The sequence below is a fragment of the Grus americana genome, chromosome 33, assembly GCF_028858705.1.
Source record: "Grus americana isolate bGruAme1 chromosome 33, bGruAme1.mat, whole genome shotgun sequence".
In the NCBI taxonomy this organism is placed as follows: Eukaryota; Metazoa; Chordata; class Aves; order Gruiformes; family Gruidae; genus Grus; species Grus americana.
This window is the reverse complement of record NC_072884.1, coordinates 1,550,354-1,570,605: the sequence shown is the minus strand read 5'-3', so window position 1 is coordinate 1,570,605 and position 20,252 is coordinate 1,550,354. Positions and strand designations below refer to the sequence as shown.

Genomic DNA, 20,252 nt, shown 5'->3' with positions numbered 1-20,252 from the left:
GGGGGGAGGCACTCGGCGTTCGGCTGGCCGTGCCTGCGGCGCGGCGGGTACGCGTGCGCGGGTGGTGCGCCGGGCGGTGCGGCGCTCGGCACTCGGCTGATCGCGCCTGCCGCACAATGAATGGCCGCTGAGCGCGGCGGGGACGGGGACGGGCACCGGCAGCGGCACCGGGAGCGGCCGGAGCCGCAGCGCAGCCCCCCCCCGGCCTCCGGTAAGGCGGGGACCCCCCCCAGCCCCGCCACCGCCACGCCTCCCACCCCCTCGGGCCTGCCCCCCCCCCCCCCCCCTCCAGGGTTCGGTCTCCCCCCCCCCGCTGCCCGGGCCTGGTCCGTCCGCCCCCCCCCCTCCCCCGTTTCCACGGGCCTGCGGCACCTTCCCGGCCCCGGGTGGGGGGATCCCCCTGCGCCCCCCTCCCCGTTCCCGCGGGCGTGTGATTCCCGTCCGTCCCCCCCGCGCAGTACTGGGATTCCCCTCTGCCTTCCCCCCCCCTCCGTGTTTTGGGGTCCCCCCGCTCCCCCCCCCCCCCCCGAGACCGGGGTATCTGCCGGTGCCCCCCTAAATCGGGGTCATCCCCGCCGCCTCTCCTAGGCTGTGGGGTCCCCCGTGGGTTCCCCCCGTCCCACCCCCAAGGATTGGGGGTCCCCTCTGTCCCCAGCCCAGGGAGCGGGGTCCCCCCCACCCCGAGATGGGGAAACCTCGTTCTCCCCGGAACAGGGGTCTCCCTGTGCCCCCCCCCGAGTGCTGGGAACCCCCCACCCCCCCAAGGAATAGGATCCCCTCAAGCCTCTGCCTAAACTGCGAGTCGTCCCCCCCCGGCCTCCCCCAAATGCTGGGGACCCCCTTGTCCTCCCCAGGCCGGGGGACCCCCCTGCCCCATCACCCTCCCCGGGGGGGGGTGTGTGTGTGCCCCATATGTGCCGGGCCTGCCCCTGTGTCCCCCCCCAGGCTAGGACCCTGCTAGGCCTGGGGAACCCCTTGGCCTGGGCACCCCCATGTCCCCAGGCTTGGAGGCACCTGAGAGTCCCCGAGGCAGGGACACCCCCCCTCAGGCAAGGGACACCCCCCACCCCCCCCCCAAATACCACCCCAAAAGGGGAAGCCACAACTTTGCTGTTTCGCCCACCCTGTGTCCGTGTGTCCATCTGGCCTCGCCACCCCCGTCTCCTGGCTGAGGTCCCCCTTCCCCAATCTTGGGGGGGCTCAGACTCCCCCAGGACACCCCTAACTCTTGGGGCACCCCCACCCCTTAATAACCCATTTGGGGGTTTCTCCAGGCCCATTTTTTGCAGCCCCCCCCGACCCAGGGTGGGGGTTGTTCCTGGGTTCCTGGGACAGCCCCAGACTTTGGGGGGGGGGGGAGGATCTGGGGTTCCCCTCCCGGCTGACTGCTGCCGGGGGGGGCACTGGACCCCCGGGGGGGCCGTGTCTAACTCCTGTGCCTGTTCTGTTCCTCTTCCCTCCCCTGTGTCCATCCCCGTCCCTGCCGGTGCTTCTCCATCTGTCCCTGTCCCCCCGTGTCCTGCCCCTCTCCTCTGTCCCCCCCACATCTCTGCCCTTCTCCATGTGTCTCGCTGTCTGTCCATCCCCGTGTCCCGCTCTGCTCCTTGTCACCCCTGTGTCCCCCCATGTCCCTGCCCCAATTCCTGTGTCCATGTCCCCCATGTCCCTACACGTCTCTCCTGTCTGCCCCACTCCCTTTGTCCCTGTCCCCACATGTCCCCTGTGTCTACCCCGTGCCCTGTGTCCCTGTTCCTGTGCATCTCCCTCGCTCCTTATGTCTCCGTGTCCATGGTCCCTGTGTCCCCCATGTCCCTACACGTCCCCCATGTCTGCCCCGTTCCCTGTATCCCTCTCCCCACGCGTCCATCCCTCTCCCTGGGCCTCGTATCTCCCCAACGTCCCCCTCCGCATCCCTTCAGGCCCCCGTCGGCTCCCGCGATGGCTCAGACGCTGCAGATGGAGATCCCCAACTTCGGGAACAGCATCCTGGAGTGCCTGAACGAGCAACGGCTGCAGGGGCTGTACTGCGACGTCTCGGTGGTGGTGAAGGGCCACGCGTTCAAGGCGCACCGGGCCGTGCTGGCCGCCAGCAGCTCCTACTTCCGGGACCTTTTCAACAGCAGCAAGAGCGCGGTGGTGGAGCTGCCGGCCGCCGTCCAGCCCCAGTCCTTCCAGCAGATCCTCAGCTTCTGCTACACGGGGCGGCTCAGCATGAACGTGGGTGACCAGTTCCTGCTGATGTACACCGCCGGCTTCTTGCAGATCCAGGAAATCATGGAGAAGGGGACTGAGTTTTTCCTCAAGGTCAGCTCGCCCAGCTGCGACTCGCAGGGGCTTCACGGTGAGGAGGCGCCTTCCTCCGAGCCCCAGAGCCCCGTGGCCCAGACCTCGGGGTGGCCCTCGGGCGCCGCCGCCCTGCCCCTGGTCTCGCGGGTGAAGACGGAGCAGGGCGAGCCCGACGGGGTGCAGTGCACCTTCGTGGTCAAGCGCCTCTGGGACGGCGGACCCAAGGACGGCGCCGCCGGCGGTAACGGCAGCCGCAAGATGGCCAAGTTCTCGGCGCCCGAGACGGGCCGTCAACCGCAACCGCCGGCTCCGGCAGCAGCGGCGGGGCCGGCCACGGCGACGGCGACGGCACCGGGTCCCAGCGCGGCCGACCAGACCAGTCCCGGCGGCACGTCCAGCGCCTACACGAGCGACAGCCCCGGCTCCTTCCACAACGAGGAGGACGAGGAGGAGGACGGGGGCGAGGAAGGCTCGGACGAGCAGTACCGCCAGATCTGCAACATGTACACCATGTACAGCATGATGAATGTAGGGCAGGCAGGTGAGGCTCCGCCCACTGGGGGGGCGTGGTCAGTGGGGGTGCCGCCCACTGGGCGTGGCCTAGTGAGCCCCCACCCAATCGGGTGTGGTTTGGGGGAGGCGTGTCTGTGGGGGGGGTGTGGTCAACTCAGGCTCCACCCACATGGTCAGCTGAGGCTCTGCCTTTAGGGTGTGGCCGAGAGAGGCTCCGCCCCTGGGGTGTGGTTTGGGGAGAAGTGGGTGTGGTCACCTGAGGCTCCACCTCCCTGGGGGCGTGGCTGGGAGCGGGGGGGGCTTCTGTGACCTGGGGGTGGAGCGAAAGTGGGTGGAGAGGTGATGCTCCGCCTCTGGGCGGGGCTGGGGCGGGGCTGATGTCTCCACCCCTTTAGGGTGTGGCCACAGGTGTGAAGCTCCGCCCTGGGGAAATGGGCGTGGCCTGCCAGGCTCCTCCCCCCGTGGGTGGGGCTTGGGTGGGGGTGTGGCCTGGTGGGACTCCGCCCCCAGGCGAGGTTTTGGGGGGGGGCCATGTGAACTGAGCTGCCACCGTGTCCCTGCCCCCCCCCCCCCCCCCCATGACCCCCCCACGTCCCTGACCCTTCCCGTGTCCCCTCGGTGACTCCTCCGGTGGCCCCCGGAGAGGCGGGGTGGGAGCCCGGGGGTCCGGGTCCTGCTGACCCCCCCTCTGTCTGTGTGCGTGTCCCCCCCCCCAGCTGCGGAGAAGGTGGAGGCGCTGCCGGACCAGGCCACCTCGGAGTCGCGCAACCGGGTGCGGGTGCGGCAGGACCTGGCCTCGCTGCCGGCCGAGCTCATCAACCAGATCGGGAACCGCTGCCACCCCAAGCTCTACGACGAGGGGGACCCCGCCGAGAAGCTGGAGCTCGTCACGGGTACGACTGGGGTGGGGGTCACTGCGGGGTGGGGGTCCCTGTGGGCACCTGGCCCCGCTCACACACACACGCACACCCCCCCCCCCCCGTGTCCCCCCCAGGCACCAACGTCTACATCACACGGGCGCAGCTGATGAACTGCCACGTCAGCGCGGGGACGCGGCACAAAGTCCTCCTGCGGCGGCTCCTGGCGTCCTTCTTCGACCGGTGAGTTGTGCCGGGGCGCCTGGCTTCTCCCCCTGCCCGGTTTTGGGGTCCTGTGGGGGCAGGGGTGGGGGCGGGGGGCTGGATACCGGGGTTCTTACACTGTTTTTCACCCCCACGCTAGCAACACCCTGGCCAACAGCTGCGGCACGGGTATCCGCTCGTCCACCAACGACCCCAGCCGGAAGCCGCTGGACAGCCGGGTCCTGCACGCCGTCAAGTGTGAGTGGGGCGACGGGGGACACCCCGGGGCAGAGATGGGACCCCAGGGATTGGGGGGCACCAGGGAAAGAGGACCAGAGGAGCTGTAGGGATAGGGGGGGAGCCCAGGGTTTGGGGCCCCACAGGAAGAGGGGATGGAGACCCCAGGGAGAGAGGGGACGCCAGGGGATAGGGGACAGGGGTGACCCCAGGGTTGGGGTACCCCAGAGGGAGGGGACGGCAGGGGACAGAGCGGAGCCCGTGGGGACGGGGAGCAGGAGACGATGACGCAACCTTGGGGTCCCTAAGCAAAACCTCGCTATGGGACCCCCGTGAGTCCGCGGGGTGGGCGGCAGCGGACTCGGGGCAGGGGGGGGGGGGAACGGGACACACAGAGGGACACCGAGGGCTGTGTGTGACCCCGTCTCCGTCCCCCAGTTTACTGCCAGAACTTCGCGCCCAACTTCAAGGAGAGCGAGATGAACGCCATCGCCGCCGACATGTGCACCAACGCCCGGCGCGTCGTGCGCAAGAGCTGGATCCCGAAGCTGAAGCTGCTGATGGCCGAGGGCGACTCCTACACCTCCTTCATCAACGACACCGGCAAGCTGGAGCCCGACATCATGGGCCCCGAGCCGGCCTTCGAGGCCGGCGGCCACGAGGGCGAGGCGGGTGCCCCTGGGGAGGGCCTGCAGTGACCCCCGCCCCCCTGGGGACCCCCGCCGCGTAGGGACGCCCTCCAGTAGGGACCCCCGCCGGTGGAGGGGCACCCGCGCCAGGTAGGGCCCTGTGATGGTGGAGGGACCCCCCCGGCGGGCACCCCCTCGGGGCAGGGACCCACCCGGGGAGGGCCCCGTGCCACTGTGGGGCCCCCGGCTGTGGGCTCCGGTCCCCTCCCCATGGGGTTTGGGACTTGGGGGGGGGGGGGGCAGCAGTGGCTCAGCTCAACTCACCCGTGCCCCCCCCCCAGCGGTTTTGGGGGGCTGGGGGGGGGGACCGGGGCACTGCTCAGCTCGGGTTTTCCTTCCGTGCCGCCTCCTGCTCAGGCGCGAGTCGACGAGGTCTGTGTCCCCTCCCCGGGGCCAGCATCTCTCTTGGCCCCCCCCCCCGCCTCCGGGTGCCCCGTGTCGCCTCTGGGGGCCCCCACGTCTCCCCCAGGTCCCCTCCCCAGGGCCGACGCTTCTCCAGGCACCCATGTGGGTCCCCCCCCCCCGTGTCCCCTCCCCGGGGCCACTGTCTCTGCAGGCAACCGCATGTGTGTCCCCCACTCCGTGTCACCCCGTGTCTGTCCGTGTCCCCCCCCCCTCCAGGGGACCGGCATCTCTCTGGGCAACCCCACGCGTTCGCCCCGGTCCCCCCTGTCCCGGCGTCTCCCCAGGCGCCTGCATGTGTCCCCCAGGTTCCCCGCGTCCCCCCCCCCTCCAGGGCCAGACTCTCTCCAGGTGACTGCGTGTGTCGTCCCCCCCCAGGTCCCCTGTCCCCATCTCTCTCCGGGTCCCCCTGTCCCCTCCCTGGGGGTGGCATCTCTCCGGGCGTCTGCGTTTGTCCCCAGGCGATGGCACGTGTCCCCTCCCTGCGCTGCCCAGGTGCCCCCCCCTTGTCCCCCACTCCCCCTGCCCTGGCAGAAAGGGGGGGGCAGAGTTGAGCCTATCTGTAGCCCCCCCCCCCCCCCGGGGTTTAAAGGCTGAACCTCCCCTAAGGAGCAGTTCCTCTTCGTTAGCCCCCTCCTTCGTTAGCCCCCCCGGGGCTGTCCTTGGGGTGGGGGGACACACACGTGTTACCCTGGGGGGGACACGGAGACCCCCTGGAAGCAGCTGGGCAGGGGTGGACCCAGCGTCCTGGCTGGGTGGTTTGGGGAGGGGGGGTGCGGGTTGGAATCCCACCTCTGCGGGGGGGGTCCAGACTTGGGGGGACACACAGGGACCCCCCCCCAGCCCTGGCTCCACACCTCCCCACCCCCCCCAGGCCTTTGCACCGGCTTTACTCCAAGCCCCAAAGGGGGAAACTGAGGCACCGTGTGGCAGCTCCCCCCCTGTGCAGACTGGGGGGGGGGGCTGGGAGGGAACCCAGGCGTCTGCCCCCCCAACCCCCCCGGCAGCCCCCCAACAGGTCTCCTGACGTTCGGTCAAGTGCCTTACCCGCTGCCCGGCCCCCGGGCTCCGATCGCGTCTCCACTATCTCACCGCTCCGTGCCAAACCGCCCCGGCCCCCCCCTCCGCCACCGCCCCAGCCTGGGGGGGGGGGAGCAGGGACCCCCACACCCCTCCTCTCACGCCACCCTCACCCTGGACGCCTGGGTTCTTCCCCCCCCATCCCTCTGCTTTTCCCCGTGCCTCAGTTTCCCCCCTCCTGTTCCCCTGTGTGATGAGTTGTTCCGGTCTCAGCCCTGCAAGGGGGTCCCTACTGTGCTCTCCCCCCCCCCCCCCCCCCCCCCAGCCTCATGGGTGCTTGGCGAGCCCAGCCCCCCCCACCCTGGCAGGGTTGGCCTTTTTTTCTTTCCCCTTTTTCTTCTTTTTTTTCCAACCCAAAAGCCGTACGGACGAGGGGAGCGCGCGGCGGTGTCTCGGCAGCATGGAACCCCCCCCAAAACCCCCTCCCCCCGGGCTTGCGCTTCCCCTTTCCCCCCCCCCTTCCCCCGTGCCCCCCTTTACCCCCCCGGGGGGGGGCCCGCCAGTGTCTGTCCCGTGTTATGAAGTGCCAAGACGCCCGTTCCCGGTGCCCCCCCCGCCGCCCCCCCCCCCCCTGAGTCGCTGGAGAATTGCACATGAACTGCTGTACGAGAGCGGAGAGGGACTGCAGAAATGTTAATAATGATAAATAAAACACAGAGGTTTGTAACAGCCCCCGCCTCCCGCCTGCTGGGGGGGGGGGGGCTTGCACACGTGCGTGCGCGCACGGGGAGGGGGGTGGGGTGGTGGGCAACGGGGGGGCGGGAGGGAGGCCGCGCGTGTTGTGGGGCGCAGGGTGCGCGCGTAACGCTCGGTGCTCGCGCAAGGCTTGGCGAGCGCGCGGGGCTGGCGCGTGCGTGATGTGCGCGTGCAAGGTCTGGTGCTCGTGCAAGGCTTGGCCCACGCGCCGGGGTGGTGCTCGTGCAAGGCCTGGTGCTTGTGCAATGCTCGTGCAGGGCCCGGGGCTCGTGCAATGCTCGCGCGAGGCCCGGTGCACACGCAGGGCTGGTGCTTGTGCAAGGCTCGGGGTTCGTGCAACGCTCGTGCGAGGCCCGGGGCACGCGCAGCCGCGGGGGGGGCGGTGCCCGCGTAGGTGCCGGGGGGGGGGAGGGGCAGAGCTCCTCCTCCCGCCCCGCCCCTGACCTTATTTGGGCAGGCGGAAACGGCTCTCCCCCCCCCTCCCCCCGCGGCCCCGCCCCCTTCCCCTTCCTGTCGTCACGGGTCCCTTATGCAGTCATGGAAACGGCAGGGTGACCTCACGGGGGCGGGGCGGCGCGCGGGAGGGAGGGAGGCGGGGGAGGGGGGGATCCCCGTGTCGCTGCTCCGGGTACCCGGGGGGGGGGGGGGGGCACAGGGACCCCGACCTCATGGGGACACGGGGACCCCCAGCTCGGGGAGGGGGGGGGAACAGGGGACCCCCCATGGGGACACAGGGACCCCCCCTCACCCTGGGAGGGGGCACGGGGACTCCCTCACCCCGGGGGGGGCACAGGGATCCCCAGTTCGAGGGGGGGCACAAGGAACCCCTGACCCCGGGGGGGGCACAGGGACCCCCCCCATGGGGACACAGGGATTTCCCCCCCCCCCCCGGCAGCGCTCCCCGCCCCGTTCCCCCCCCCCCGCCCCCCCTCCCGCCATTTCCGCCCCCCGGCGCCGCCGAGCCCGGCCGAGCCGCCCCAGGGCCGGATGCGGCGCAGGAGGGGGGGTAGGAGGGGGCGGACCGGGGCTGGCCCGGGGGGGGCGGAGAGCGCCGGTATAAGAGCCCCGCGCCGGGGGCGGCCCCGCCGTACTCCGCTCCCGGTGCCGCCATGGAGGAGGCGCAGCGGCTGCTGACCGTGTCGGTGTGGAAGCTTTACCGCTGCCGGCTGCAGCGCGGCGGCCTCCGCCTCCACCGGAGCCTCCAGCTCTCGCTGCTCGTCCGCGCCGCCCGGCACCGGTACCTGACCGCCCGCGCCGCCGCCGCCGAGCCGGGAACCACCGCGGGGACCCCCCCGGGAACGGCACCCGGGGATCCGCACCGGCACCCGCCGAGCGTACGGACCCCGGAGCGGGGGGAGCTCCCGAGCGTCCTGACCGGGGACCCCCCGAGCCCCCCGAGCCGGGACCCCCGCAGCACCCCGGACCGACGGGACCCCCCGAGCCGGGACCCCCGCAGCACCCCGGACCGACGGAACCCCCTCAGCCGACCGTCCCCGGACCCCCGCAGCGCCCCGGACCGGGGGGACCCCCCGAGCCCACCGACCGCGGACCCCCGCAGCACCCCGGACCCCGCGAACCGGGCCCACCCCCAGGACGTCCCGAGCCGGTACCGCGACCCGCCGAGCGCTCCGAGGCTGCCGCGTCCCCGGGACCCCCCGAGCGCTCCCCCCGCCTCACCGGCGCCGCCTGAGCCGCGGCCCCCCGCCGCCCCCCGGCCCCCCGGAGCCCCCCCGGCGGTGCGGGCCGCGCGGAAGCGGCGGAGCAGCGGCTCCTCCGGGCCCGGGACGGTGCCGGTACCGAGCAAACGGGCGCGGTTGGAGGCGGAGGAGCCGCCGCTCGTCCCGGGGCCGCCCGGCCGCTGCTCGGGGCCGCCCGCCGCCGCCTTCGGCTTCCTGGTCCGCGCCGTCGGGGCGTGCTGAGCCCCGGAGACCCCCCCGGGACAGACGGAACCGGTACGGGGGCGACGCGGGGAGACACCCCACCCCCCCACGGGACAGACGGAACCGGTACGGGGGCGACGCGGGGACACCCCCCCCCGGGACACATGGACTCTCGGGGCCCCCGGTGGGCCCCCCCCTCCCCGTGACCCCGCCGCCGTGATGGACTCCTCTGGGTCAGCGGTTGTGTCGTGCTGGGGGGGCTCCAGGCTGGCCCTGTGAGCCCCCCCCCCCGGCTCTCTCCCCGGTTTTAATTATTATTTTGTTAATGAAATAAAAGTGGGTTTTGTGCAGCTGCTGCCTCCGGGGGACACGCCAACCTCGGTGCCCCCCCCCCCTCAATTTGGGGTGCCAAGGGGTTTCGGGGGGAGCTGGTGGGTTCTTTGATGTTTCGGGGGGGTTTTAGCCCCCAGGCTCGGCCCAAACTTTGGGGGGAAACATTCTTTTTTGGGGAACGGGGGTCTCGCGGGGGGTGGGCCGCTCACCCCCCCGCCTCTCCCTGCCTCAGTTTCTCCCCACGCCCGGCGCCAGGATATGGGGGAGGGGGAGGACATCCGGCACCTGCCGCGGGGGGGGGGACACGACACAACCCCGCGGGGGAACACCACCCCCCCCCCCCTCCCGGTTCCGGGAAGCTCCACGTGCTGCCCACGCGGGGGTTGAGGGGGGGGGGAAGGGCGGGGGCCCGGATGTCTGGGTCCCCCAGGGGGAGGGGGGGGCGGGCCCCGGTTCCCGCTTTGCGGGGGCTCCCACCGCCCATCCCCGCGGCACCGGGGCTGAGCTGAGGGGGGGGGGGGCGGTGCAAGGCCCCGCCGTGGTTGCGTGGGCTCGCCCGGCCCGGTCCCGTGCGTGTGTCCGTGTCCCCCCCGCCACACCGGGCCCAAACCGGCTGCCCCGATCCCGCCGGGGGTCCCCGCCGGGGGCGCAGGGACCGGGATGCTGCTGGCTCCGGGGAGGGGGGGCTCCGTGTCCCCCCTTCCACGTGTGTGTTCTCCCCCCGTGTGTGTCCCCCCTCCCCCGTGTCCCCCGATGCCCCGGGCGGGGCCGCGACGTTTCCTGGCTCCGCCGCTTCCTCGTTCCTGCGGCGGGGGGGGGTGGGGGGGGGGGGGCGGCGGGCACGGGCAGGCCAGGGTCCCCCAGGGGCTGGGGGGGGCCGAGGGGGGGCCGAGCTGTCCCGGGACACACCCCCACCCCCACACCCCCACCCCCCGCCCCGCCGGGGCCCGATGCCGGGAAGGAGCGAGAAGGGCTCGATCCAAAATTCCTCTTTTTTAATGGTTTCGTTTGTTCTGGGGGTTTCGGGGGGGGGGTGTCTCTTTTTTTTTTTTTTTTTTTCTTTTTAATCTTTATTTCTGGTTTCGGTAACTCGGTTCATGCAATGGCGGCAGCCCCGGCCCCGCCGCCTCCGTGCCTCGAGCGGGGGGGGGGTGGGGTGGGTATCCGGCGGTGCCGGTGCCCGGTGTCGTTGTCCGGTCCGGAGCCGCCCCGGGCTCCGCTTCCCGCTCCCCGCGGCCCGTTCCCGCCCCGGCGGCTCCTCCCGGCCCGGGGCGCCGCGTCCGTGCGGGGCTGGGGGGGGAGTTTTGGGGGGGGGGTGTCCCCGGGGCCGCCCCCCGCGACGGCGGCGGCTCCTCCAGATGATAAAACTCATCCATAGCCCCGGGAGCGGGCGGGGGGGGGCGTGTGTGTGACGTCCACTCCCCCCGCCGCGATATGTCGCGGCGCCGGTCGCGACGGCGCCCTGTCGCGATAGGTCGTCGGAGGCGCCGCTAGCAGCAGTCATCGTCCGTCTCGCTGTAGGGGTCGCGGAGACCGGGCCGCCCCTTCCCGGCGCCGTGACCCGGGTAGTAGCCGTTGGGCAGCCGCCGGCCGGGCCGGGGGGGCGACGGGCCCGGGCCCCCCCCCCCTCCGCCGCCGCCACCGGGTCGGGGGACCCGGGGGACGCGTCCGTCGAGCGGCGGCTCCGGGTCGCGGGGTCCGCGGGGGGCGTCGGTCCAGCGGGCGGCGGAACGGGCGGCGCGGGGCGAGGGGGGGGCGGCGGCGGCGGGCGGCGGCGGGCGGCGGGGCCCGCGGGCGGGGGGCGGTGCGGCGGGCGGGGGGCGGCGGGCGGCGGGGGAGTAGGAGACGTGCGGCCGCGGCGTGGCGGGGGTCGGCGGGAGCTGGCGGCGGGCGCGGCGGGGCGTGCTGGTCCCCGAGGTGGAGAGCACCGGGCTGCCGCTCACCGAACTACTGCCCTACAGCAACACCGAGACACCGGGGATCACGGGGAGGGGGGGCACGGACACGCGGGGGCGGGACGCGGGGAAGGGGGCGGGGGACACGGGGGCGGGGGGAGCGTGGACACGGGGGACATGGACATGGGAGACACGGGGGACACGGGGGACACGGACACGGGGGGGAGTGTGGACACGGGGGACATGGACATGGGGGACACGGGGGTGGGGGGAGTGTGGACACGGGGGACATGGACACGGGGGACACGGACAAGGGGGGGTGTGGACACAGGGGACATGGACACGGGGGGAGCATGGACACGGGGGACACGGACATGGGAGACACGGGGGTGGGGGGAGCGTGGACATGGGAGACACGGACATGGGGGGAGCATGGACACGGGGCACATGGACATGGGAGACACGGACACGGGGGAGCGTGGACACGGGGGACACGAGAAGGGACATGGAGTGTGGACACAGACACAACACGAGACACGGACACGGGGGGGGGTGTGCAGACACAAGCAGAGACGTAGGGAGGTATTGGGGGGGGGGGTCACAGCCACGGGGGGGGGGGTCACAGCCACGGGCCATGCAGACACGGGGGGGGGGCAGAGAAAAGCAGTGAGGACACGGGGGCGGGGGGGGCGGGGAGAAAAACGAGAGAGCAGAGGGGAAGAGAAGTGAGAAGAGGCGGGGGGGGGGCAGGGGGGGCCGGAGGCGGCTGCGGGCTGGGAGGGGGGGTGCAGGGGTGCAGGGAGGGGGCCAAGGGGGAGGGATGTGGGGGGCTGCCGGGTGCCCCCAAAGCCACTCGCAAGGCAAAAGAAACCAAAGCTCGGGGGGGGGGGGGGGGGTCGGGGGATGTCGGGGTTCAGCTGGGAGAGGCGGGGGCTGGAGAAGTTTGGAAGAGTCGGCCCGGGGGGGGGGGGGGGAGACCCTGCACCCCAAACTGTTACCTGGTGTTTGGGGACTGCGCACCCCAATCTGGGACCTGCGGGATGGGGGCCATGCCCCCCAATCTGTTACAGGGAGGGGGGCATGAACCCCAATTCATTACCTGCAGGGACTTGGGGTTTGGGGTCCGTGCACCCCAGTCTGGGACCAGTGGGGACCCCGATCCTGGGCTATGGGGACCTGATGCTGCAAAGACCCCGGATCCAGGGCTGGGGGGGGGCAGTGCACCCCAATACCTGGCCAGAGGGTGCAGGGAACAGTCACCCCAATTCAGGCCTTTGGGGGGGGTCTGTGCACCCCCTGCCTATCGGGGGGGGTGGGGGTGGTGGTGTGTTCATGCACCCCGATCTGAGGTGGTAAGGACCCCAACACCTATCCCGGGGTGCAAGGCTGGGTACCCCAATGCCATCACCCCGGCAGAGCTGTGTACCCCAACCCAGGGCTGGAGGGGGCCTGTGCACCCCCAAACCTCAGCGTAGGGGCCATGCCCCCCCCTTCCCCCGGACTCGTGGGGTGCCCACAAACCGGGCTGGGACCCCCAATGCTGTTAGTGCAGCCATGCACCCCAATGCAGGGTGCTGGGGGGGGGGGGGGGGGGCTCTGCACCCCAACCCTGGGCATGTGGGGCCAGGCACCCCAATGCAGGGTGCTGGGGGGGGGGGGGTTCCCTGCACCCCAGCTCTGGGCTGGGGGGGAGCTCTGTGGTCTTGCTCCTGGCCCAGCTAAGGGGGTGCAGTGGGGCTGGAGATTGGGGCGTGCGGTGGGGTGGAGGGTGTCCCCCCAAAACAGCCCGGGCAGCAAAGAGGCTCCTGTTGGGGCCACGTCCCCACGCAGGGACCAGCCGGGTCTGGTGCCCCTCGCCGGGGGTGCGTGGGTGGGGGTCAGGGTGGGGGGGGCAGCTTTGTTCCAAACTTTCCAGCGTGGCCGGGGGGGTCGCCGGAGCCTGGGGGGGCCGGAGCAGACGGTGGGGGGCCCCGAACCGCTTACCTGGGCCACCCCTCGCCGTGACAGCGCAGCCAAAGCACAGCGATGGGGAAACAGAGAGGTGAATCAAGGCAGGCCCCCCCCCACAAGCAGCTGGGGGCACTGGGGGGGCCAAGCGAGGTGGCTCTGTGCGGGCAGGGATTGGGGGGGGGGCCGAGAGCGGAAAGGGGGTGGGGGGCATCTGGAGGGGTCGAAGCGTCGCCGCGGCCGACCACCACCCCCCCCTTTGCACCCCCAGATTCCCCCCCCCCCCCCCCGCCGAGGGGTGGCCTCGTGTGTTGTGTGTGTCCCCCCCCCATCACCCTCCCTCTGGGTGCTGCTCCTCCTGGGGTGGCTGGACCCCCAAGGTGGGGTACTGGGAGGGCTCTGCTGGTGTAACTGGGATCCTGGATGCCACCAGTATAGACTGGGGGGGGAGGGGGCCCCCACACACCCCCCCAAGCAGCCGTGGACTTTGGGGGGGGGGGGGTGGGGTGTCCCAATGCCCCCAGCAGCCTGGCCAGCACTGGTGGGTGGGGGGCGTCCCGGGAATGGGGTGGGGGGGTGGGGGGGTGGGGTGTCTTTGGTTGAACCCCGAGCCAGAGGCCACCAGGATGGGGAGGCAGCCCTTCCCCCCCCATGGGTGGGGGGGGGGGTCCCCGTGCCCCCCCCGTGGTACTAGAGGCGGAGTGGGCAGCGGAGGGTGGCACCCACCTGCCGGGGGGCCGCGTGCTCCCGGCCCTCGCTGGGGGAGCGGGACCAGCGTCGGTCACGGGAGCGGGGCCGCCCGTAGTCGTGCCGTTCGGGGGGGCAGCGCTCCTTGTCCCCCCCGGGGCCATGGTGGTGGTGGTGATGGTGGTGGTGGTGCCGGTGTTTGCGGTCCTTGGCGCGGCCCCGTTCTGGGTCCCGCTCCTTGGGCGGGAGGTCGCCCGACTGCGTCGTGACGCTGAGGTCCGTGCCCAGCCCTGCGGGAGATGGGGGGCGATGGGGGGGGGTGGTACGGCGGGCAGCCGGGGTGGGGACGTGGTGGAGGAGATGGGGCATCTGGGGGACATCAGGTGCAGGAGGAGATGGGGACCCAGTGGAGATGGGGTGACCCAGGGGACGTGGGGTGCAGGAGATGGGGACCCGGTGGAGATGGGGTGACCCAGGGGACGTGGGGTGCAGGAGATGGAACCCGGTGGAGATGGGGTGACCCAGGGGACGTGGGGTGCAGGAGATGGGGACCCGGTGGAGATGGGGTGACCCAGGGGATGTGGGGTGCAGGAGATGGAACCCGGTGGAGATGGGGTGACCCAGGGGACGTGGGGTGCAGGAGATGGGGACCCGGTGGAGATGGGGTGACCCAGGGGATGTGGGGTGCAGGAGATGGAACCCAGTGGAGATGGGGTGACCCAGGGGACGTGGGGTGCAGGAGAAGAGGTGGTGGCCTGGGGGACGCCGGGGGTGGGAGGAGATGCTGTGACCCACGGGACACCCAGGAGGGAGACGCGACGTGGCGCAGGGGATGGCGGGGGGACACCGCGGGGTCCCACCTGTGTCCACGTCGGTGTAGCGGCTGAGGGAGCGCTCGGAGGCGCGGTGGCTCCGTTCCCGCCGGCGCTGGTGGTGCCGCTGGCCGTCCTCGGGGATGACGCGCTCCAGCGAGTAGTCGTCCAGGCGGATGCCCCGGGCGCGCGGGTGGCCCAGCATGGAGGCCGAGCGCTTCATGGGGCTGGCGTCCGAGATGGTCTGCGGGCGAGAGCAGAGCGGGGACGGTCTGGGGGAGACCGGGGAGGGGCTGGGGGGGGGGGAGCGGCTCCTGCAGCAGAGGGGGGGGCTCGAGGGCAGAGTTACCTGTGTGTGCTGGCCTATTTGTGTCTCTTCATCCATCCATCCGTCTGTCCCTCCATCCATCCATCCGTCTGTCCCTCCATCCATCCATCCATCTGTCTCTCCATCCATCCGTCCCTCCATCCATCCGTCTGTCCCTCCATCCGTCTGTCCCTCCATCCATCCATTCACCATCCGTCCATCCACCCCCCCACTCATCCATCCACCCGCCCACCCGTCCGTCCATCCATCCACCCACCCGTCCATCTGTCCCAGCCTCCCTCCACCCCCATCCCTCTCCCCCTCCCTCCCATCCTGCCCTGGCCCCTCGGAGCCCCCCGCCCCGGGCTCCATCCCCTGGCCCCCCCTCCCCTCTTCCCGCCATCCAGGCTCTGCTCCGGCAGCCAGGACCGGTGTCCCCACGGTGGGGGCCAACCCGCTGCGCTCCGTGTGGGGGGGGTCCCAAAGCCGGGTTGGGAGGGACACGACGTCCCCCCGTCACTATGTCCCCACGGCCCTGGGGACGGACACGCTCCGGTGCAGCACCTCAGCCCCGTGGGACAGACAGACAGACACCCCCCCACCCCCCCCGCTGCTCTAACCATTGAGCTGCCGCCGCCGGGGACCCCTGAGCTTCGCCAGCCACCGGGGGGGGGGGCGGAGAAGGGGGGGGACGGACAGGGGGACAGGGTTGGGGACAGGAGGATGGGGACGCTGCTCCTCTCTGGCCATGGTGGTGCTGGAACGTGGGCAATGAGGGTCCGGGTGGCCTGGGGGATGGGACATGGAGGGGAGGGACAAGAGGGGGCACGGGGGGGGGGACAAGGAGTTGGGGATGGGGACTGGGAATGGGTGGACAGACAGACTGGGAAGGGTCAGAGGGCAACTGGTGAGCAGGTGCCCCTGGAGAGACGGGAGGGAGGGCTGGAAGGACGGAGGGACCGAGGACGGAGGGATGAATAAAGGCTGGAGAGAGGGACGGGTGGGGAGATGGAGGTGGAAGGATGGAGGGATGCAGGGAGGGATGCAGGGAGGGATGCAGGGAGGGATGCAGGGAGGGATGCAGGGAGGGATGCAGGGAGGGATGCAGGCAGGGATGCAGGGAGGGATGCAGGCAGGGATGCAGGGAGGGATGCAGGGATGCAGGCAGGGATGCAGGGAGGGATGCAGGGAGGGATGCAGGGAGGGATGCAGGGATGCAGGCAGGGATGCAGGCAGGGATGCAGAGAGGGATGTAGGGAGGGATGCAGGGATGCAGAGAGGGATGCAGGGATGCAGGCAGGGATGCAGAGAGGGATGTAGGGAGGGATGCAGAGAGGGATGTAGGGAGGGATGCAGGGATGCAGAGAGGGATGCAGGGATGCAGAGAGGGATGCAGGGATGCAGGCAGGGATGCAGCAGTGAAAGGAGAGTGATGAAGACGAGGAGCTGGTGGGACAGAGATGGTTGGAGAAGGGACCAGCAAGATAAGAGCAATGATGGAGGGATGGAGGGAACGCTGGAGGGAGGGACGGAGGCAGAGGGTGGTCGGGGCTGGGGGGGGGCGGGGAAGCAGCAGGCGGAGCGGGGGGCTCTGGCGGGGCCCGGCGGTACCTACACTGAGGTTATTCCCTCGGGGTCGGACCTTCCTCCTCTGCTAGAGCCAGCCCAGGCGGTGCCCGCAGAGCCGGGAGAGAGAGAGAGACCAGAGTAAACACGGGGCCAGCGGGGCGGGGGGGCCGGTGGCAGGGGTGGGGGGGTCGGGGCAGAGCGGGGCCAGGGTGACCCCGCACCCCGGAGCCAAGCACCGGCCGGGCGAGCAGCAGCAATGAGCAGAGCAGCCAGAGCGTCCCTGTCCCCGTCCCTGTCCCCAGCCCCAGGCGTTGGGGGGGGGTGTGTGTGACACCCCCAGAGCCGGTGGTGCCCGTTGGCACAGAGGACGCCGATCCACGTTGTCAGGGTGGGGGGTGTGTGTGTGTGTGTGTGTGTGTGTGTGTGTCCCTTTGCTGTTGTTGGGGACACACACGTGTGCCTGTGCCGGACCAGGTTTGACTCTGTGCTGGAGCGGATGCAGGATCGGCCCCACGCGGGGACCAGTGGCCACCCGGTTGCCCCACGGCCGTGGCTTTGACTGGGGGGGGGCGGGGGGGGAGGTGACACCTCTCCCCCCCAGCCTCATACCCCCCTCCTCCTCCCCAGCCCCCTGCCCGCTGCCGCCATGCTCATGCCCCCTCCGAAGCCCCTGGCCCAGCAGCTGCAGCCATTTGGCGGGGGGGGGGACACACACGACACAGCACATGGGACGCTGCTCCTGCCATCAGCAGGGTGACACCCCCACACTGCCCCCACAGCGCAGACCAGGCGTCCCAGCCCCCCCCCAAGCCACACACCCCACCCCCCCCCCCCATTAAAGCATGAGTGGCCCCGGCAGCGTGGGAGGGGGCTGCGGGGGGGGGGGGGGGGGCGATGGGGTCGTGCTGCCGAGCCTGGGCACCGTCTGCAGTGTCCCCGGGGGGGGCAGGGACAGCCGTGCCGGGCGGTGGGGCCCTGGCCGTGCCAGGCGGCTCCCCGGAAGGGGTCCCCTCACCTGGTTTTCGGCAGGGAGCCGGGGCATGGAGGCGGCACGGCCGTGTCCCTCCATGGGCAGGTAGTCGCTGTCGGAGTAGCCGTCCTTCGCCATCTCGCGCATCTCCACCAGCTGCGGGGGACGGCGATGTCAGCGGGGGAAACTGAGGCACGGGGGGGGGGGGAAACAGGGGGCACTGAAAGCAGGGACATCCCCCCCCTGCCAGGCATAGCGGGGTGCCATGCAGTTTGGGGGGGGGGGGCAGGCACCGGGGGACATGGAGTGGGGACCCTTGGGGACATGGGGGATGGATGGAGAGGAGGGAGATGGGGCTCAGGGGACCCCTGGGGACACGGGGGCTGGAGGCACATGGGGCCAGCTGGGGTTCGGGGGACCCTGGGGTGGCGCAGCCCCTCACCTGGGAGTTGGGGCGGCTGTTGGGGACGTCCTCGGGGTGTCCCCGCTCGGGGCTCCAGGTCCCCGTTTTCTGGAACATCTCCTGTGCGCGCTGGGTGACCCAGGACTGACTCTCCTTCAGGCCCCCCTCACGCGCGGTCCTGGGGGGGGGGGGGAACAGGCAGCTCAGCCCCCTCCCGGCTACCCCGTGCCGCGCAGGGGCAGGATGGGACCCACGGCACTTACAGCCCCGTGCCCGGCTCGGCCGTGGGCGCTGCGTCCGGCCCCGGGGTCCCCTCCTGCGTCGGGGACGGCGGCTCCATGCGCTGGAACATCAACGGCGTCCGGTTCTGCGGGGACACGAGAGCGGCTGGGGACGCGGCACGGGGGGGGGACGACACGACACGGGGCTGGGATGTGGGGACACAGGGAGGGGACGGAGCTTGGGCAGTCGGGGATGGGGACATGGGAGGGATTTGGGAAGGGGACGGGGCTGGGATGGGGACGTGGGGATGGGATGGAGCCGGGACACTTGGGGATGGGGACATCGGAGGGGTGCTTGGGCACGGGGACAGGGCTGGGGGTGCGGGAGGGGGCAGAGGAGGGGGGCTGGGGCTGGGCTGGGACCCTGGGGGGGCCGCGGGGAGGGGACGGGTGTGGGGTGCTCGTGCCGGCCCCACCTGCTCCTCCCGCATGGCCTGCAGCTTCTTGGCTTTGCTCTGCCGGTAGTACTCCATGATCATCATCGCGGCGTAGATCTTCCCCACCGTCAGGTCGGTGGCTGTGGGCGCAGAGGGTGAGCGGGGACGGGGACGGGGATGGGGACTGGGATGGGGATGGGGACGGTCCCTTACACTTGTGGGGGGTGACGAGCAGGTCCAGGTTTTTGGGGGAGAGGTTGGGCCAGATGGCGATCATCTCCTTGCGGAGCTCCGCGTCCATCTGCTGCTTGTCGGCTCCCCCTGCGGAGAGAGGGCTGAGCGCCCCGTCCCCTCGGGGACCCCCGCCACCCCCTCCCCTACCCCTTGGGGACATCCCTGTGCCCCCCAGGGATGCCTCTGCCCCGCCACCGCCCCATGGACCCTGTCCCCCTTGGACCCCCTGGCCCCTGATGTCCCCCCTGTCCCCCACTCCCCAGGGACCTCCATCCCTGGGCTCCCTCCACCCTTGGGACCCCATCCCTGTCCTTGTCACCCAAGGGACCCCGGCCCCATGGCCCCATTCCCCCCCCCCAGGGTCTTGGGACACATTCCCCCAAGTCTCCAGCATCCCCGTACCCCACGAGTCCCCATCCCCATCCCTCCAGCATCCCGGTCCCCAGCGACGTGGTACCCAACCCCTCAGCATCCCTGTCCTGCCCCCCCCCCCCGCCCCCAAAAGGCTGCCATGCCCCCAGAGTCCCCATCCCATCGAGGACACCCCCCCCCCCGTGTCCCCCCCCCTTGCCTTTGGCGATTTTGATGTCGAGGGCCGTGCGGATCAGGGCCATGAGCGTGGAGTTGAAGTGCACCGTGTTGTCGTCGGCCACCGGCAGGTCCATGCGGAGCAGCCGCTGCGGGGCCGAGCAAAGCGAGGCGGGGGGGGGGGGGCGTCAGCCGTGGTCCCCCCCCACCCGCTGCGCCCGGGGGCTGGCGAGAAGGCAGGGGCCACCCCCGCAACCGCCGGGGAAACTGAGGCACGCGCCACGCCGCCCTCCCCGAGCCCACCCGGCCCCCCGCCTTCTCCCCAGGCCGCGGTCCCCAGACCCCCGCGAGACGCCCGGGGTGGGGGGGGGGGGCACGGCACGGCCAAGCGGGACCCCGGCGTCCGGGTGGGCAGCGCATGCAACGGGCAGCGCATGCAGCAGGGAGGGGGCCGACTCGTTCCCGGCTCCGCTCCGGGGGTGGGGGGCAGCCGGGGGCTTCTCTGGGTGCAAACCGGCATCCTTGGGGGGGGGGGGGGACACCAGGGAGACGTGCCTGGGCTGGGGGTGGAGATGGGGGGGAGCGATGAGTTTGCCAGGCCTCAGCCCCACGGTGCCCCGCGCCCTCCCCAGCTCCCAGTGCCAAGCAGGTGGTTGAAGGTCCCCCCCCGAAAAGGGCAGGGACACCCTCCCCCCCCCCTCCCCCCATGCAGCCCCGTGTGTGTGGGGGGGGAGGAGGATTTGGGGGTGCAGCAGGGTAAGAGCACGAGCAATGCCGATAGGGAAACTGAGGCATGGAGACGCGGGTTCCCCATGCGATGCCCGGGTCCCTCCGTGCCCCACGATGCAGCTCCCGAGCATCCGTAGCCCCCACGGCTGGGGGGGGGGGGGGGGGGGCGTGCAGCAGCCGGGGGGGCCGGGGGACTCACTGCCAGGAGAGGAGGCGGCGGGCGGAGGTGGGATGGGGGGACGGGGGGAGGCTGCAGGGATGGGGGGGCGGGGGGAGAGGGGGGTGAGGGTGAGCCCCTGGGGGGGCTCCTCTTGTTGGGCAGGGTGAACCCCATGG

The 20,252-nt window shown here is 71.8% G+C and overlaps 3 protein-coding genes across 11 annotated transcripts in view; 2 read left to right on the top strand and 1 right to left on the bottom strand.

Annotated features, from left to right (window-relative positions):
• Positions 1–4: 4 nt before the first annotated feature.
• On the top strand, positions 5–6,839 carry NACC1 (nucleus accumbens associated 1). The gene is made up of 6 exons (XM_054807848.1): positions 5–211; positions 1,920–2,827; positions 3,516–3,692; positions 3,794–3,899; positions 4,021–4,118; positions 4,536–6,839. The coding sequence occupies exons 2-6, from the start codon at positions 1,939–1,941 to the stop codon at positions 4,793–4,795; spliced, it is 1,530 nt and encodes a 509-aa protein (XP_054663823.1). The 5' UTR covers positions 5–211; positions 1,920–1,938; the 3' UTR covers positions 4,796–6,839.
• A 1,031-nt stretch (positions 6,840–7,870) lies between these two features.
• On the top strand, positions 7,871–9,185 carry IER2 (immediate early response 2). The gene has a single exon (XM_054807877.1). It carries the CDS (start codon positions 8,074–8,076, stop codon positions 8,881–8,883), a length of 810 nt encoding a protein of 269 aa, XP_054663852.1. The 5' UTR covers positions 7,871–8,073; the 3' UTR covers positions 8,884–9,185.
• A 1,077-nt stretch (positions 9,186–10,262) lies between these two features.
• Positions 10,263–20,252, bottom strand: part of CACNA1A (calcium voltage-gated channel subunit alpha1 A) — a 32,908-nt gene continuing 22,918 nt past the window's right edge. For 6 of the 9 annotated variants that reach the window (XM_054808035.1, XM_054808036.1, XM_054808034.1 and 3 more), the window contains 10 exons: positions 19,231–19,336; positions 18,639–18,746; positions 18,465–18,565; positions 18,031–18,134; positions 17,807–17,945; positions 17,410–17,520; positions 16,441–16,476; positions 14,567–14,762; positions 13,746–13,996; positions 10,263–11,132 (listed from right to left, as the gene is read on the bottom strand). In XM_054808035.1, coding sequence (XP_054664010.1) covers positions 10,668–11,132; positions 13,746–13,996; positions 14,567–14,762; positions 16,441–16,476; positions 17,410–17,520; positions 17,807–17,945; positions 18,031–18,134; positions 18,465–18,565; positions 18,639–18,746; positions 19,231–19,336 — 1,617 coding nt within the window. In that variant the 3' untranslated portion in view covers positions 10,263–10,667. The remainder of the gene's footprint in view (positions 11,133–13,745; positions 13,997–14,566; positions 14,763–16,440; positions 16,477–17,409; positions 17,521–17,806; positions 17,946–18,030; positions 18,135–18,464; positions 18,566–18,638; positions 18,747–19,230; positions 19,337–20,252) is intronic. The other 3 variants (XM_054808040.1, XM_054808039.1, XM_054808042.1) reach the window with 2 other exon arrangements.